At 45.0% G+C, this 19374-nt stretch overlaps 1 protein-coding gene across 4 annotated transcripts in view; it reads left to right on the forward strand.

Moving 5' to 3' along the window:
- CRYBG3 (crystallin beta-gamma domain containing 3) overlaps positions 1–19374 on the forward strand; it is a 1479538-nt gene that overhangs the window by 159703 nt on the left and 1300461 nt on the right. For all 4 annotated transcript variants that reach the window (XM_085622435.1, XM_085622437.1, XM_085622436.1 and 1 more), the window contains exon 2: positions 16874–16940. In XM_085622435.1, coding sequence (XP_085478561.1) covers positions 16874–16940 — 67 coding nt within the window. The remainder of the gene's footprint in view (positions 1–16873; positions 16941–19374) is intronic.

The following is a 19374-nucleotide window of genomic DNA, read 5'->3' on the forward strand; positions in this document are numbered from 1 at the left end:
GAGGCACTGTGTAAAGCATTTGCCACATAACCCACAGTAATACAGTGTAAGCACTACAAAAGGACTCCACACCAGTTTAGAAAAATATCCAATATTTTTATATACTTAAGACAAGACCAAAAACAATAAAAATCCACAATACAGATCCTTAAAAATCAACAGTTACCAAAATATGCCTTAAAAACAGTTCCTTGATGTCGATAGCTCCATCCGGGGCTATCACGGCGTCATGAGCAAACAAATCCAAACAGTTCTGGCTGACTGCGGCGTCGTGGGCCAGCTACGGTGTCTGGAAGACCCGCACACAGTACCTTTTAGAAATGCAGGGCTTCGGCAACCCCTTGTTGAGTTTCCGAAAACACGGCGTCTGCAGGCATCTGTTCCGGAGGTCGGTGCAGGAGTCGTTGGGGCCCATGCGTTGCAGGTCGATCTCCTCTCTGTCGGAGACAGGAGCGCGGGCGTCGGCAGGCGTCGAGTGCTGCGGTGCGAAGTGCAGCCGTGCGGCGTACGTGCCCTCAGGTCGCGGTGCGATCAGCGTCTCAGTAGCGGCGTCAGATGGCGTCGTCGGTGAGACCAGTGTCACGGTGCGAGATGAAGGCGGTGCTCGTCATGGTGCTGGCAGGTCACGGTGCAGCAGCGGTGTCGTCGTTGCTGACACGCTGTCGTCGGCTGACAAACTGGAGTCGATGGCTCCGGCGTTGGTAAGCCAAGGCTGCGGTGTGGGATGAGGGCGGTGCGTCGTGTAACTTTGAGCGGTGCCCTCGAACCACGGTGCAAGCAGCGGCATTGATTTCGGCATGGAGCGGCATCGTTGGGGAAGCCAAGGAGTCATCATGAACGAGGCGGTGCGGAGTGCGGTGCCCACAGGTTGCTTTGCAAGCAGCAGCTCGGTGGTGGCGTCAGCAGGTGTCTTTGGTGAGACCAGGGTCGCATTGCGGCGGTGCCCTCTGCGGTGTCAAGGCGTCGTCGTGAAGCGAGGGGGTGTGGAATGCGGTGCCCACAGGTCGCGGTGCGAGCAGCGGCTCGGTGACGGCGTCCGAAGGCGTCGTCGGTGAGACCAGGGTCGCGGTGGGGCAGTACCCTCTGCGGTGCCTCCAGGACACGGAGTCAGCAGCGGCGTGGTAGACATTGTAGAGTTGTTTTTCTTCTGTTGCAGCACAAAATATACAGTCCCCAGTGCTGAGGGCAGAAGAGCTTGAAGTCATTGCTGTTCCTGAGACTTCTTGAACAGGGGGCAAGCGCTATCTCAAGCCCTAGGAGAAACTCACAAAGCTGATTGCAGAAAGTTCAGTTCAGTCCAGTCCTTTCACTACCCAAGACAAAAGCAGCCACTGCAGGCCAAGACAGCAAAGCACACAGCAAAGTTGTAGGTCCTCCTCACAGCTTCTCCAGCTCTTCTTCCTGGCAGTCTTCTTGATCCAAAAGAGTTCTAAAGTTCAGGGGTCTGAATCCCAATATTTAGATCTCAAAATCCTTTGATCTCTTAGGCAGAGAGTGTCTGTGTCCAGCCAGAACCAGTTCTGCCTTCTCTGGTGTGATTTCCTGACAGGAGGTAGAGACGGCATTGTCAGAGGCAGACCAGGCCCTTTGAGGTCCAAGGAAATATCAATGAATATGGAACAAGAGAACCAACAACAATGAAAAAGTGTAAAAAAAGTAGGTAGAGCTAGAGAGAAAGAAAAAGTCATAAAGGGAAAGGAAAGAAGAAGTATGAGTAAGAAGAGACAGTACATGTCATTGACGACTGCAATACGTACCTTCACAGGGAAAAACGAGGGAAAAAATGAGAAGCGTCAATGGACAGCAGGGAAGGCACAACCAACAAAGGGCAACGGACCACACCAGGACGTCAATGAAAACTTATATCGGAGTGGGAACATGAGGTAGGTACAAAAATGGGATCCAAAGAACCTGTAAGTAAAAAAAACGAAAAGTTATGCATACAAAACAGAGTATTAAAGCTAAATAACCTGTCACAGTGAAAACAGAATCAATATAGACATTACAGAGGAACTATTAAAGTCCAGTATTAGGAGGAGGACCAGCGATCTCCATTGAGAAAACAGAATGAGAATGAATACATTTTCTGAGGTCCGCAAGATCTTCAAATGTAGAAGTTTTATTCACAAATGTGACCTTAAATAAGCACGGGTGAAACAAGCCATATCTAGCACCCATACAATCTAGGGTAGGACGAAGGTCCAAGAATTCCTTTCAACGTTTGGTGGTGACTGAGGAGACGTCTTGTGCCCTGCCAATTAAGCTGCTTCTGAAATAAGAAGATTACACAACGAGGTTTAAAGGGGGCAGAAGAGGAAAACAAGTGTGGCCCAGTCAATGTGCTCGTTAGATATTTAATTTGGATGAAGTAGGAAGGTCCAAGAGCTTTGGAAGAAATGTGGTGAAGAACGTAACCGTATCATCGCACTCAAGACCTTCAGGAAGACCATACAAGCTGAGGTTGTTGCGACGATTTCTGTTTTCAAGATCCTCAGCTGATCTCCTTAGTTGTAGAACCTCTTTTCCCAGCGAAAAAAGTCTGGAGGAAGAGTCTTGTACGTTGCTAATTTGTTGTTCCACCACTGAAAGGTGGGAGTCTAAGGACGACCACTTGTGATCCAGAGTCTGCAAATGAGAGTTTATTTCCTCAACAAATGGTCTGAGAGCGCACATTACCTCCAGAACAATATCCAAAGAGACCGGAGATACGGATTTTGGAGGAGAAGGCGGGTCATGCTTAATTCTCTTGATGGTAGTCGAAGGCACTTGTGGTGTAGACGCCATAGTCGACAGAGCTGTGGGGCGAGAGTACGCCGTTTGCGGTAAATCCTCAGAAGACTGAGAGGAATTATTGGAGGCTGCAGAGTAAACAGGACAAGGCACCAATTTGCTGGACTTGAGTTTTTTTGAGAAGTGCAGTAACTTTTTGCTCCTACCCATGAAATAGTGTAGCCAAGAATTAAAAAAAAGGTCTGTCCAATGACGTGTCAATAGTTTGACAAGAACCTCTCCACAGAAGAACAAAAATAAGGTAAATACCTGGACTTCCCAATATATGAATACACTTCAGCTGAAGATAATGCAGTATGAGAATCAAAAAAGTGTAGAGAGATGCAATTCTAAATGCATTATAATGGAAGTTTGAGGAGAAATCAGGAAAAACGTAATTCAAAATGGCGGCCACTAAATGGCTGATAAAGTCACCTGAAGAGAACTGGTCTTAGTCCAGAAGCATGGTGAAATAAAAAGTTATCCTCCTGCAGAGAACATCTTCCGATTCAAAAAGCTGCCCACATTATGTTGAAAGCGACGATAAAACCGCTGTAATTAGAGCCGCGATGTCCGGTGCGGCGCGGAGCTCGAATGCTAGGCGCCCATCTTAGTTTGCGGTGCACGCGACTCCAGTGACCGTTTTTAAGCTGGACAATACGTTGTGTGGATCTTTGTTGTTGTGAACGATAATGCTTTTGTCATGTTGCAACCTACCATTGTTCATTCTGCATGACTTGGACATGTTTGTCATTGCACTGGCACACCTTGTGACTAATCAGTGCTTCAAGTATTCTTAGATTGTATGCAACCATGTTTTCCACAAGCAGCCAAACTCCCACGCTGCTTGCCACAAGTTGCACATGAGGTTTGCAAGTTAAACCTAGTTCTGGTATGTCGGCCTTCATGCACAGTAGTCTAATAGTGCCCGAGGTATTTGCACATTCAAGTTTTTTTTAGGGAAATGTTTCACAGTTTCCTATGCAATGCAGATTTCATCAATATAAGATTGCCCCCAAACCACTCTTTAGAACATCAACAGTGTCAGGGCCACAAGGATTGTGTGGCATGGAAGTCCAATTTATGTTGCAAGATTTTCTAAATTATGCTGCAAAAATTGCAACAAACTCTTCACATTCTTAGGCAGTATTATTTGTATTCATTTGGTCGCGAAATAACCAGAGCCACACAATGGCAATATAGTACGACATTACTCATTATCTGTTATGTATTTCTTATGTGACATATTCATTTTAGGGTAATTAGCTTGTAAAAGCTGTTTTCTTCAAAGTAGAGTATTTAGGTTTTGTTTGCCTTTCATGTATAAATGGATCAACCATGGGCAGTGTTGAGGGCCAGTGGGTTTATTCAATTCTGTGGCTGCAGCATTAACCGCATTAATTTAGCTTTACCCATTTGCCACATAACTGACATGACTGGCAGATTTCACAAAAAATGTTGTTTCTAATCTCAAATGAATGAAATTAATACTGAGTGTCCCATACATCGTTTTTATTCTGCATAATATAGATAACCTTGACACATAATCCTAGTATGTTTGAAAAAATGGCAAAGCTCTGAATAGTGTTTTTGGGGCTATCATTGTGATGATGAAATCTGAATTTGACAGGGTGTGTGAAATATTTACATATTTCACGGCTTCCTGTGCAATGTGTGTGTGTATGTATATGTGTATATTTATATGTTTGTATATTTGTGTATGTATTTCTATATATATATATGTGTGTGTGTGCATATATATATATATATATACACGTGTGTGTGTGTGTGTGTGTGTGTGTATGTATGTGTATATATATATATATATATATATAAATTGTGAAATAAACGGTGATACAATCATTCTCCCGGAGTTCTGCGATTTTCTGAGAGCGCGCTTACTGAATGTAACGGTGTGGATACTGTGTGCCGGTGTGCTGCGCCGGCATGCGGGCCACCCTCCAAGGGGCCCAGACAGTCCGGAAGGAGCAGTTTTGTGGATATATATATTCACTGAAAAAACCATAGGTTTCAGGCACGTTCTAGTTGGGAATTAGCATTTAAAAAACCTTAGAAATTCACTGAAAAAACCATAGGTTTCAGGGGCGTTCTAGTTAGCTGGACTTTTCACTCGTACAAAACCATTGAAATTCCCCCGTTATAGTTAGTTCAGCTAACTATAACTCGCGCGCCCGCAATACACTGCTGATGACGTCACATATTACATCACTCATGACCTGGTCAGTGACATCACTCATGACATCACTGACGATATCTCAAATGACATCACTGATGACATCATCCAGTGAATGTGTGTTTTTCTGAAAATTACATATGTTTTTTATATGTATATCTCAAGGTCGATGGAAGAATAAATGGGTATATAAGTGTCTAAATGGATGATTTGTTTTTGAAAAATTGATTGTATAACTGACTGATTAAGTGTATCTTAGTGAATACATGGCTTAGTGAGTAATGTTTAAATGTGTAAATATCTGTATCAGTCTCTCACTTTGTGTATAAGTGGCTGCATGGGTTGGTGAGTAGCTACATGAGTGTCTATATAGGTTATTAGTTGGTTTTTTGAGTATCAGTATGAGTGTCTGAGTGTCTGTATGGTTCGGTGGGGGGTATTACGTAGTGCATAGGTGCATGAATGAGTGACTCACTGTTTGTATGTGTTGAAGACAGCATGTGTGCAGGACTGTATGGGTGGATGAGTGTGTGCATGGGTGTGTTAGTGAGTGAATGACTGTCTCAATAGTGTCTTTATGAGTAACTACATATGTTTTAAACTAGTATATGTGACTATTGGTGTATATAAGTGAGTATATGTGAGAGTGAGAGATTGAAAGAGTTCCTGTATGAATAAGTATGTGTTTCTATAAGTGATTGTTTAAAAGACTAAGTATGTGTAAGTTTCTGTAGAAGTAAGTGTGGTGGTGTGTGTATAACTGTATATACAAGTAAATGGGTGTTTGATTCTTTATTAGCATGAGTGACTATGTGTGTGAGTAACTCTCTGGATGAGTGGCGTTGTGTAACAGGATGTATAGGTGTGTGAGTACATATGATGAGTGAGTACATGTATGAGTGACTGTATAGGACTGTTGGTGAATGAGTGGATGTGTATGTGGATCTTAGAATTACTGAATAGGTTGTTGTAACTGGTATTGGTATGTCCATTGTTTTGAACATTGTAGTTTCTATTTTTGAATGTGTGTATCAAAGGTTATATTAGGGTGAGAGGAGGTCTGCCACTCTATCACAAGGATGATGTCATCAGTGATGTCATGAGTGATGTCACTGACCATGTCATGAGTGATGTAATATGTGACGTCATCAGCAGTGCATTGCGGGCGCGCGAGTTATAGTTAGCTGAACTAACTATAACGGGGGAATTTCAAGTGAAAAGTCCAGCTAACTATAACGCCCCTGAAACCTATGGTTTTTTCAGTGAATTTCTAAGGTTTTTTAAATGCTAATTCCTAACTATAACGTGCCTGAAACCTATGGTTTTTTCAGTGAATTTCAAAGGTTTTTTAAATGCTAATTTCTAACTATGCCAACAGTGATAGGACATGTGAAGAAAGAAGAAAAAACGCACAGAAAGAAAAGAAAGAAATGCAGAAAGAAGCAACAGAAGTCCTCAAAGACGAAGAATAGTGCAGGAAGGATAACGTGCAGAAAGAACAAACAGAAGAGCAGAAAGAAGCCTTGTTGAAAAATCATCCAGTACCCTCAACTTTTTCAGACTGATACTGGTGGTAACTGAGTCTGACTAACCAGTCCTAGAGCCAGTGCTATGTTAAAAGACACTCAGAATACAGTGAAAACACCTACATACACTAGGGAACACTATGCGTTGGGGTCCCCCTGTGATCAGCATGACCTCCTCTGTAAGCCCCTAGTATATAATAGGGCAGGGGATTAAAACTACCTCTTAAAACGTGCCACAGGGCGTGTTTGCACACGTCACCTCAGGCCCCGTCCCCTCACTTCCCCACTGTGTAAACACGCCCTGTGGCCGTTTTTAGTTGGGAGATTAAGTTCATTTGAATCCTGAGGGTCCCTAGGGTCCAACTAGCCCACTAGGTACCTCCAGTATGCGCCACAGAGCTGCGTTGCAGAGAGGTGTAAAAAGTGGCACGGCCTTGACCACCTCTCTGCAACGCAGCTCAGTGGCGCTTACTGGAAGCACCTGGTGGGCTAGTTAGCCCCCAGGGGCCCTCAGGATTGAAGGGGAATTATTTCCCCAACTTAAAACGCGCCATAGGGCGTGTTTGCACACGTCACCTCAGGCCCCGTCCCCTTCCTTCCCCACTGTGTAAACATGCCCTGTGGCCGTTTTAAGTTGGGAGATTAAGTCCCCTTGAATCCTGAGGATCCCTAGGGGCAAAATAGCCCACTAGGTACGTCCAGTAAGCGCCATTGCAGAGAGGTGTAAAAAGGGGCACAGCCTGCACCACCTCTCTGCAACGCAGAGCAGTGGCACTTACTGGAAGCACCTGGTGGGCTAGTTGGCCCCCAGGGTCCCTCAGGATTGAAAGGGAGTTATTTCCCCAACTTAAAACGCGCCACAGGGCGTGTTTACACACGCCACCTCAGGCCCCGTCCCCTCCCTTCACCACTGTGTAAACGCGCCCTGTGGCCGTTCTAAGTTGAGAGATTAAGTCCCATTGAATCCTAAGGGTCCCTAGGGTCAAACTAGCCCACTAGGTACCTCCAGTATGCGCCACAGAGCTGCGTTGCATAGAGGTGTAAAAAGGGGCGTGGCCTCAGAACACCTGTCTGCAACGCAGCTCCCTGGCGCACACTAGAGATACCTGTTGCGCTAGTTGGCCCTCAGGGACCCTCAGGATTGAAGGGGAATTAATTCCCCAACTTACAACTGGCCAGGGGGCGTGTTTGCAGAGTGCTGCAAGGAGGGGGCGTGGCCTCCAGCGCGATGCCGGTCTTTTATTTATTTTATTTTTTTAAGAAGGAGGGCTGTGTAGCCCCCCTTCTTTTTCTAATTTACTGGCCCTGGGGACCCCATCCCCCAGGGCCTGCACCCTAATTTGTTTTGTTGAAAAAAATTAATTTGGCCCTCCCAAGGCCTTAATCGGCCCCGGGGACCCCAACTCCTGGGTCATGACCTTTTTTTTATTTAAATTCTTTAGGAGGGGGCTACGTTGCCCCCCTCCTCAGGCCACTTATGGCTCCGGGGACCCCATCCCCCGGGGCCGGCCTTTGTTTTTTAATATTTTAAAAATATATATATTTATAGAAACACCTAGGACATGCTGGACAAACCGTATGTACCTATCACCATGACGATTTGCGTGATATTCATTAAAAGGCGACTATGCATAGAATGAATCCACATGGAATGTATTTACACCGCTAGTGAAGCTCTGACGTGTCTGACACCCTACCGTGCCTAATCCCGGCGCCCCCGCCGGTGGGTACTCTACAAGTAGACCCCCTTGTCGTTTATTTATACAAACATGGGTAGCTATTGACGGGCACATTTAATATACATGCACACCAAGCCATTCAAAGGGGATTCAACAAAAATTCGACCAAACTATGCAAGAAACCCCCCTCACGGTTAATAAAAAACACATCCACCGCCGGATGTGTAATACTTTTTATTTTAATCTCTGGAAAGGAGACGAACCTCACTTGAGAGTCACAGCGTGCTCCTGGCTGAGCCCAATGCTGTGTTACACCCACCAGTGCCCGCCGATTGCCTCACACCTCTGTGTTGTATTCCACCAGCTAGTGCGTATGCTATGACACTCTCTAGCCCATGTGCACTGTAACACCACCCCGTGAATATGTCATGCCACACTTGCCTTCGCACGGGTTATATTGCCCCATCTAACGTGCCTCCCTCGATGTGTAGGTTATAACACACAGCGCTATGCCATACATATTACAATCTGGGATCCATATCTTTGTCACAGTGCATATGCAACGTTACACTCCCCAGCACATATTTTATATTACAACTTTAGAGACTAGTTTATTTATTTATTTATGTAGTTTGTAAAGCGCACAGCTACCCCCAAGGGCGTGTCCCGGCGCTAGAACCTGAACCTCCGAGTGAGAAGAAAGGAGCAGAGAGGGAATCAGCAGGATAAAAATCAGAGTCCAGAAAAGAGCCAAGTTTTGAGTCTGGCCCGGAAGATGGATTCAGAAGGGCAGAATCTAAGATCGATTGGCAGAGCGTTCCACAATTTTGCCGTGATAACACTGAACCCTCTGCCGCCCATTCTAGTGAGTCTAAAACGGGGAGAGATCAGAAGGCGGAGGTCGTTAGATCTAAGGGATCTGATGGAATGGGATATTGAGACTCGCTTTTTCAAGTAATTGGGTCCGAGGTCATTGATGGCTCGGTAGGCGAGGGTAAGGATCTTGAACTGGATACGGCTGGCCACCGGTAGCCAGTGAAGTTCCTTACGATAGGCGGAGATTGACTGACGGTAGGGGATATTACCAATTAATCTGGCCGCCGCGTTCTGGACAATCTGAAGCCGGTCTATCAGATATTGAGGGGCACCAGCATAAAGGCTGTTGGCATAGTCCAGGTGAGACGTAATGAGGGCATGGGTAACTGTACGACGGGAGTCCAGAGGGAGATAGGGGAGTATCTTTTTGATCATGCGCAACTTCAGGAAGCAGGCAGAGGTCACTTTATTAACCTGAGTTTTGCATGAGAGGGAGTCGTCAAACTGAAATCCCAGGTTACGAGCAGAGTGAACGGGAGAAGGAGCAGGATCAAGTGCCATGGGCCACCACCAAGAGGAAGGGATGGAATTTTTCTGGTTAAAAAACAGCACCTCTGTCTTGTCTGCATTGAGTCTAAGGTGGTTATCAGTCATCCAGACACTGATGTTGTTGAGGCACTGGCGGAAGTTGGTGAACGCGGAGTCTGAGTGGTCACTGAAGGAAAACATCAGCTGGGTATCGTCAGCATAAGAGACCACCCTGACTCCGTAGGACTCCACAACGTCGGCCAGTGGGGCAAGATAGATGTTAAAAAATAGAGGGCTGAGGGCAGAGCCCTGTGGCACACCGCATGACAAGGGTTTATCCTCAGATTTGAACGGCCGCAGCAACACCCTCTGACTTCTTCCTGAAAGGAAGGACTCGATCCAGCTAAAGGCAGTGCCGCCAATGCCTATCTGTTTGAGTCGGTCAAGAAGGATGGGGTGGGAGACCGTATCAAATGCAGCGGACAGGTCGAGGAGGACCAGCATAGCCTCCTCGCCCCTGTCCACGCATTCCCGGATCGTTTCCGATACTTCCAGCAGAGCCGTCTCTGTGCTGAATCCCGCCCGGAATCCGGATTGTGAGTCGTGCAGCAAAGAGTTGCTTTCCAAATACTCCGTGAGTTGCAGCTGCACAGCTTTTTCCAGGACCTTTGAGGGTTTGGGGAGAAGGGAAATGGGGCGGTAGTTGGCGAAGATAGTGGGATCAGCATCAGCCTTTTTTAGGATGGGAATCACCAAAGCCTCCTTCCAAGTAGTAGGGAAAAAGCCATGGTGGAGGGAGGCGTTCCAGATGGAAAGGAAAGAGCTGGCTAATGAAGGAGCCAGCTCTCCCATAAGTTTAGCAGGGACAGGGTCCGAGGGGGCGCCAGATTTGCAGTGGATGAGTAACCTAATAGCATCGTCCAGGGTGAGTTTATTGAAGGAAAGGAAGGATGGAGAAGCTGGGGGGCTTGTGGAGGGAGGCAGGGAGGCTAGCCCTTTAGGGAAGGAGATACAGAGTTTGTTTATTTTTTCAAGAAAGTAGTCAGAGAGTCCCTCGCATAGGGCCTGACTCGCAGAGTTCTGAGTGGCCCTAGCAGGAGGATTAATGAAGTCTTTGACAATGGTGAAAAGGGTTTTTGACGAGTTTTTGGCATTAGCAATTTGAAGAGAGAAATGGTCTTTCATAGTAATTTTTTTTTGTTTGAGGAATTTTTTCAAAGCAGATTTGTAAGTGAGTTTAGCTTCGAGGTCATAGTTTTGTCTCCACTTACGTTCGAGTGCCTTGCATCTGCTTTTTTCCTCACGGAGGGGGGTGGAGAACCAAGGGGCAGAGGGACGAGATCTAGTGGAGGCAATGATTTTCTGGGGAGCAATGGCATCAATAGCTTTGATTAGGGCGGTATTCAACCTAGAGACATTTCCGTCAATATCAGTGGAGAGGTATTCCGCCTGGAAGTGGAATACTGGGTCCAAGGTGGCACATGTGACCTTATGCCACTTTCTTCCCAACTCTTTCCTAGGGGCCAGGGGGGCAGGTTTCCGGCCTAGGGCGAGAGAGAAGGGGATAAGATAGTGGTCAGACCAAGTAAGGGGGAGGGGGGGAGGACAGTGATAGTCGAGAAGTTGGCGAAGATAAGGTCCAAGGTGTGCCCAGCCACATGAGTGGGACCAGTGACTAATTGTGTGAGGTTCAGACTATCCATGGTTTCCAACAGATTGTTAGCCTTCACGCAGAGAGGGTTGTCAACGTGGAGGTTAAAGTCACCTAAGACTAGAAAATATTGGTGTTTAAGGTGGTAGTTATGTTACACAACACTGCCCTGTGCATATTGCACTCCAAGGCGCATATCGCATAGCACGCGCTAGTGCCTGTGCTATCTCGCGCTCTCCAATGAATCTGTCATTGCGCACAATGTATTGCATATTATATTTCAAGCCCCGGTTCATCTTATATCGCACTTTTTGATGCATAGTTTATACCATATACTACATCTAGTTTTCATTTTCAATTGTGCTCTCAGGACTATGTTCTATATAACACTGCGTCCACCTACCCTTTTCACGGGCATTACATTTTGCGATGGGGGTGGAGGGTCAGGGGGTGTTTCTGCCAAGTGAGTCCGGAGTCACAGTCACAAACGTCCTCTTCTTCCTGAATAAAAGTGAGATTATGCTGCATACTTGTTCATATTTTAAGTAGTTCGCACAGACCCACATTTTAAAAACAATAAAGTTCCTAATACCCACCTTCTCTGAACAGTTAGCTTGCTGCCCCATCCACCTCCTCCCTATCCTCTGTTGTCTGAATCCATGGACTAGCCTCCTCCCTCCTGCCATGCATGGTCTGATGTGCTGCCACTGCCCTCCATTTAGCATGATGTACCAGTCCACTCCTCCTGCCCTCCATTGCCTAATTCTTTGGCCCATCATTGACCTCCTGCTTAGCCTCTGTGCTTGGCTTGCTGCCCCTATTCTCCTTCCCCCTGCCCTCCGATGTCTTTGTGCATGCCCCTGCTCCATCCTTTTTGCCCACTGTGTTCCATGGACCTGCCACTCCTATCTACTGTGTGTTCTGTTGAGCTGCCACTCCCCTCCCACCTGCCTAGCATTGTCAGATGACTGTAACCTGTCCGTGCCACCTCCACCCTGCCTGTCCACATGCCATGCCCCTATCCCCTTCCTCCTGTCTTCCATGGTCCATTTTACTGCCACCCCCTTCTGCCCTCCCTGATCTGTTGTGCTGCAACTGCTCCTCCTGCCTGCCCCGCGCGGTCTGTTGTGAGGCCCTTTCCCCTGAACTCTCTTGTCTGTGCCCAGGTCCTGACCCTCCCTTCTATCCTCCATGATCCTTTGTGCATGCCCCTGCACCCTCCTTCTTGCCCATCATAGCCATTGTGCTGCCACTAACCCTCCCGCTTGCCATGCATGGTCTTCTGTGATGCCATGGCCCCTCCCACCTTCCCTGTGTGGTCAGCTAGCTACCCCTGACCCCCTCCCACCTTCCCTCCATGGTCTGTGTGTATGCCACCATAGTCTCATTGTTGCTCTCCATGGTGTGTCTTGTTTCTAGTGCCCATCCTGCCTAACCTCCATGGTCATCTTGCTGCTCCTGCCCTGCCACCTTGCCCCAGCCCTCTGTTTCCATGTGCAGACCCCCTATTCCCTCCCTCCTGGCTTGTCTGTTCCATTGTAATGCCCCTGATCCGTCCCTCCTGCCGTTTATGGTCTGTTATGCTGCAGCTTTCTCTCCTGTCTGTCCATTATGGTCAGCTAGCTATCATTGCCTCTTTCCCATCTGTTCTCTGTTGTCCATGTGCATGGTCCTGTCCCCTCCCTATTGCTTTCTATGGATTGTTGTGCTGCACTCCCGTCCCGCATGCCCTGTGTGGTGTATTGTGCTGCTGCAAACCCTGATGCCTGCCCTGCAGGGTCAGTTTGGTGCACCTCTCCATGTCCCTCCTGTCCTCTGTTATCCAAGTCCATGTCCCTACCCCATTTCTTTCCATGATCCAATGTACCATACTTGCGAACATTTTGAACTTGTTAAGAGGGAGATTTTGAAAAAAACTGGGGTATTGATTTTCCCCTTTGAGTTACATTGAAAAAGAGGAGATTGTAGACCGGAGACAGATCAAATAAAGCCCATTTGAGCTTAAAAACATTGGACGTTTCCTGGCTGAATCGGGACTGTTGGCATGTATGGTTGTACTACCATTGCCTCTTCCTTCTGCCCACAATGGTCTATTACATTGCCACAGCCTCTCTTGCAAGTCCTGTATTGTTGGTTTGTTGCCCCTGCCCCCCTTTCCACTGCCCTCCATAGTCTGTTGTGCTGCCACGGCCCTTCCTGCCTGCTCAGTGTGGTTAAATTGTTGCCTTTGCACCCTCCTACCTGCCTTCAATTTTCAGAGTCCGTGCCCCTGGCCTCTGCCTCTCAACAGTATCCTAATGAACAACTAGATTGCTAACATTCTATATTTATTACAAAAGTGTGGAACGCCTGACGTCATCTTGATGTAATCAAAACTGTAATACCTAGAGCATTTCCTTTAGAAATTACATATATGAGAGGGTCTTATTGGCATCAAAATTATGGTTAGTGCTCTAAAAGACTAAAATAAGGACATATTTTAATGAAATAGAAGAGGATTTGGGAAGTCACTCAAAATGTGTCCTCATTTTCTTTCTTCAGCATTAATCATAATTTCTATGGCAAAATGAACCCCCTCATTGTGTTTCTTTTTAAATTAAATATTTTAAGTGTTACCAGTTTATTCCAATCAAGATGGCTTCAGGTGTGCCATACTTTTGTCATAATGAAGACAGTAAGCGCTATAGTTGTTTTTAAGAACACTCTGGGACATTCTGTCATTGGGCTATACTTGGGCTACATCTGGGTGATATTTGGGCTACATTTTGGCTCTTTTGTCTCTGGTGGCCATCTTGGGAGACTTATTTGTTATGAAGTTTCCTAATTTCCTCATTTACTGCAGTCTCCTCAGTAGGAAATACTTTCAGTTTTTTACTTTGATTCCATCAAGAAGGCATTCAGATGTGTCACACATTTGCCATAAATTCAGAATGTTAGCACTCTTTCTGCTCATTAGATCACTGTAGTAAAGCTACTGCTCACCAGGGAAAACTGCTGCTGGTATTGAAAGTGCATGTTTCAGTCTGCATGTCAGAATTTTTTAATGAAATAGAAGAGGATTTGAGAAGTCACTCAAAATGTGCCCTAATTTTTCTTCCTGCAGCACTAATACTTTTTATGGGAAAATGAACCCCCTCATTTTGTTCCTTTTTAAATTAAATGTTTTAAGAGTTACCACTTTAATCCAAGCAAGATGGCTTCAGGTGTGCCATACGTTTATCATAAGTAGGACTGTTAGCGCTCTAGTTGTTCTTTGGAACACTCTGGGAAGCTGCAGTAGAACACAAAGGAATCAACTGACAGTCTCTGCCCTTGTTGGATGTACATGTTTTACTGAGAATGTCAGACTTCATTCTCACATGACTGAGAAAGATAATGTGAATTTACAGAAAATAAGCTCTCAGTTTAGCTTATAGATCACCTTCCAAACCTCTGTGGGAAAAGCATGAGAAAATATTTTTCTCTCAATCATGATATCCCAGCAGAAGGCTTTTTCACATGGTGAAATCACCTTAGAACATACCACAATTCCTAAAATGAGTATGGTACCATCAACAAACGATTTATAATGTAACTAAAGTCTTAAAACCTTCTATTAACTGCAATGCTTTTTAATGAGGTGCTATCATGTATATTGGTCCCAAGATGGCTGCCAACACTTCTTGGATGAAGTGCTGACAGCCAATCAGATCTCAGGATGAGATGTGTGGTTAGGCTCCTCCCACATAAATTTATGATTTTACTTTTGATATTCTCAGGAACTACTGAACAGATTGACACCAGACCTGCAAAAGGCACTTCCTTGACCTGAGGACTACCTCTCTGCCAAATATCAAGTAATTCTGTTCAGCCGTTCGGGCTGTACCTTCGACTAAAGGTCCTATGGAAAAATGCATGGGGAAAACGCGTTTTGGGACGCCTTTTTTTTCTCGGCCCCCGCTTGATGAATCACCCCAAGACTTTCAGGGTAGGAGCGGAGCGGAGCGCCCCACCTATTTTGAAAATTTTGCGAGGATTCGTCAACCGGCGCCAAAGTTATTCCAAATAGAATGTTGCGGATTTCCTATGGAAACACGTTCCTAACTAGAACTGTCTACTGGCGACCGCCAGTAGATAATGTATGTATATATATATATAATATATATATATATATATATATTCCAACCAATTGCCACCACACCTGTTGAACTCTTTGCTGATGGGTGCCTCCGGAGTGCATGTGGCCTGCACCAATTTATTATACACCAAAGTCCCTCCACAAGGAACATAACCGGAGCACTCCATGTTCATTTAATTTGCACTGGGCATGACTCTAATCAGCATCAAGCCTTTCTCTAATGCCCCTTGTGGATTAATTCATTTACATGTAGGAGGTTAAATACTCTGATTGGCTCCCCTGCAGTGGAAAGCAAGAAAGGACAACGATTACGCAATCCTTTATCAAATTCCATTACAGTCATTGTGCCGTTTTTACATCTCAGTGATGACAGGAAAACGTTCCTCAATGTTCTTTAATCATGCGCTGATACCATATTATCCTACTGTTCCTTTTTCTCGATACATTAGCATAGCACGGTAACCCATTCATCTGCCGCTTACTGCCCAATCAAAGTTTTGTTCCTGAAAGTGCACGGTCTCAATGACCTCCACCTTGCCATGCCATGTCGTCATGCCCCAACTTGCTGTGAGAAGGTACATATTTAATTTTCACAGCTGCGGCGGTTCAGGCAGGTTTCAAACATAATATTTCCAACAAAGTGCTTCCGAAGTGCATGTGGCCTGCACCATTTATTATACACCAAAGTCCCTTCACCAGGACAGGAACATGATCCGGGCCACTCTTCCGGGTTAAATGCTCATTTTATTTGCACTGGTCATGACTTGTTTCGGCATCAAGCCTTTCTCAAATGCTTCAGCATTTAAAATCAACGTCGAGGCTGGGCCTAAGATCCCAATAGTTACATTAATCAAAAGCATAAAATCTCAGCAGAACCACCTAAGAACCGGGAAAATGTAGTCAAAGGAGAAACAATGATCGAGACACGATTTTGGGGTCATAAAAAATAAAGCAGTTTGACACGTGCAGGGTACTTCCTTATTCTGTGTAAAAATAACCCATTTAAATATGGCCACTCAAACACACACTGGACATAATTGCCCTACTATTGATAATAGATGTGCTTCGCCTGTTTGCGTGTTATTACTTGAGCCTTGGCTACATAAGAATTATTCACATGTATGACGTAACACTGTAATTGCATTGTGTTGTTTCTAAAACCTATTTCTAGCAGACGCGACTCCACAAAAGACTGCTAGACTTTTGCTCATACGTTGTCTGGCTCAATATCAAAACAAATTTATATGTTTTACTGGAACAAATTAAGAACCCGAGCTGAAAAGAGCATGGTGACATAAGCTAAAAGTAGCTATCCAGCAATTCCTGGTTAAGATCTAATGCATCACATTTTTAGTTTCTTTGGCTGTATGGCTTGTGTTTTTGTTAGCACATTATTACTTTTCTTTTTTATTTAATTATTAAAAAAGAAAACTTGTCCTTGCTTATATGTCCATCTGAGTTTTTACGTTTTGATGGGGAGTACCAAAGGAAAATGGTGCTGGTTATAAATCATTCAAATAATGTATATTCTCTAAATTGAGAAATTGAAGTTTATCATTTTTTTAAGCATCTTAAAATTAATTTCTTTTCTAGGCAAGAAGAGGAGAACACTCTTAAGTCGGAGGTTAATACGTATCAGCCTTCAGAGGATCCAATAGTGGTAGGTCCTGCCGACGTTTAAGCCTTGCATAGGTTGTCGATATTTACATCTTTACATGGGGGGGCATTTTTTTCTTTTGCCATGTTAAAGTGATGCATGCTTTGTGTTTGTGGTGCATTTTTGTTTCGTGGGTTCCATAGTAAATGTTTGCTTCAACTTGAAACAAGTTTACAATGCTCACTCAACCACGTAGAAGGCGGGGCCTCGGTGATTCTGATGATTTCCTTTAATATCAAGAGTTAAAAACAATGGGTGTGTGAATTCATTCCCCGCTGGTAAGGCCCTCTTCTGACTTTAAATTAACAGGTACAGCAGAAATAAAAGGATGCTTGTACTTTAAACTGTTTCTTTAGGTATATATATAATATATCACAAATAACATATATGTGTTTGGGTGTGTGTGTGTGTATATGTATGTGTGTGTTTGTTTATATGTGTGTGTGTGTGTTTGTGTGTATATATGTGTATCTATATGTGTTAATGTGTATGTATATGTGTGTGTGTATATATATATGTGTGTATATATACATGTGTGTGTGTATATATATGTGTGTGTATATTACCTACTGGTGGTCGCCAGTAGGTAGTTATAGTTAGGACCTATTATCCATAGGAAATCCGCAACATTCTAATTGGAATAACCTTGGCGCCGGTTGACGAATCTTCGCGGACCTGGGAAACTGGGTTTGAGTCTCGGCAACCACGCTGCACATCCTGTGATTCTGGGCAAATCACTTAACCCCTTCGCTGCGGCGCGAATTCCGCCGCAGTGCTGGGGGGGGTTGGGGGGTTTGCGGCGCCGCTATGCTCATGACGGAACCACGCCGTCATGAGTCACGGGCGAGCTGTGCTCATGACGGCGTGGTTCTGTCATGACTCCACCCACTTGCGCTAATCGCCCGCACAGGCAGGGAATCAGCGCCGCGTGGGAGGAGCGGCCGCCAACGGCCGCAGCATGACGGAACCACTCCGTCATGAGCACACGGCGCCCGTGGCTCATGACGGAGTGGTTCCGTCAGAAGCATGCAAGGGGTTAATCTGCCCGTGCTTAACAAAAAAAAATAATAATAATAATGAATGTGTTCATCTGTAACGAAACTGGTGCTCATGTAAAGCGCTCTGATATCCAATGCCTTGGGTCTAGTTCACGCTAGATAAAACTCTTAAAAATAAAAAAAATGCCGTTTCTTTAAATGTTTTAAAAACAAAAACATAAACACAAATAATGTCATGAGCAATGCCAATAGCTCTAACTTTAACAATGCCGAGACCGTTGCAATGTAAATGCTTGTTACATCTCTCTGCAATGCAGCTCTGTGGCGCTTACTGGAGGTACCTAGTGGTCTAGTTGGACCCTAGGGACCCTCAGGATTCAAGGGGACTTAATCTCCCACCTTAAAACGGCCACAGGGCGTGTTTACACAGTGGGGAAGGGAGGGGACGGGGCCTGAGGTGACAGAAAACACGCCCTGTGGCGCGTTTTAAGAGGTAGTTTTAATCCCCTGCCCTATTGTATACTAGGGGCTTACAGAGGAGGTCATGCTAATCACAGGGGGACCCCAACGCATAGTGTTGCCTAGTGTATGTAGGTGTTTTCACTGTATTCTGAGTGTTTTTTAACATAGCACTGGCTCTAGGACTGGTTAGTCAGACTCCGTTACCACCAGTATCCGTCTGAAAAAGTTGAGGGTACAAGATGATTTTGCAACAAGGCTTCTTTCTGCTCTTCTGTTTGTTCTTTCTGCACGTTATCCTTCTTCCTGCACTTTTCTTCGTCTTTGAGGACTTCTGTTGCTTCTTTCTACATTTCTTTTTTTTCTTTCTGTGCGTTTTCTTCTTTCTTCACATGTCCTATCTCTGTAGGCATAGTTAGAAATTAGCATTTAAAAAACCTTTGAAATTCACTGAAAAAACCATAGGTTTCAGGCACGTTATAGTTAGGAATTAGCATTTAAAAAAACCTTAGAAATCCACTGAAAAAACCATAGGTTTCAGGGGCGTTATAGTTAGCTGGACTTTTCACTCGTACAAAACCATTGAAATTTACCCGTTCTAGTGAGTTCAGCTAACTATAACTCGCGCGCCCGCAATGCACTGCTGATGACGTCACATATTACATCACTCATGACATCTCAAATGACATCACTGATGACATCATCCTTGTGATAGAGTGGCAGACCTCCTCTCCCCCTAATACAACCTTTGATACACACATTCCAAAATAGAAACTACAATTTTCAAAACCATGGACATACCAATAAAAGTTAAAACAACCTATTCAGTAATTCTAAGATCCATATACACATCCACTCATTCACCAACAGTCCTATACAGTCACTCATACATGTAGTCACTCATCATATGTACTCCTACACCTATACATCCTGTTACACAACGCCACTCATCCATAGTTACTCACACCCATAGTCACTCA

This window comes from Triturus cristatus, chromosome 8 (genome assembly GCF_964204655.1).
Source record: "Triturus cristatus chromosome 8, aTriCri1.1, whole genome shotgun sequence".
Taxonomy (NCBI): Eukaryota; Metazoa; Chordata; class Amphibia; order Caudata; family Salamandridae; genus Triturus; species Triturus cristatus.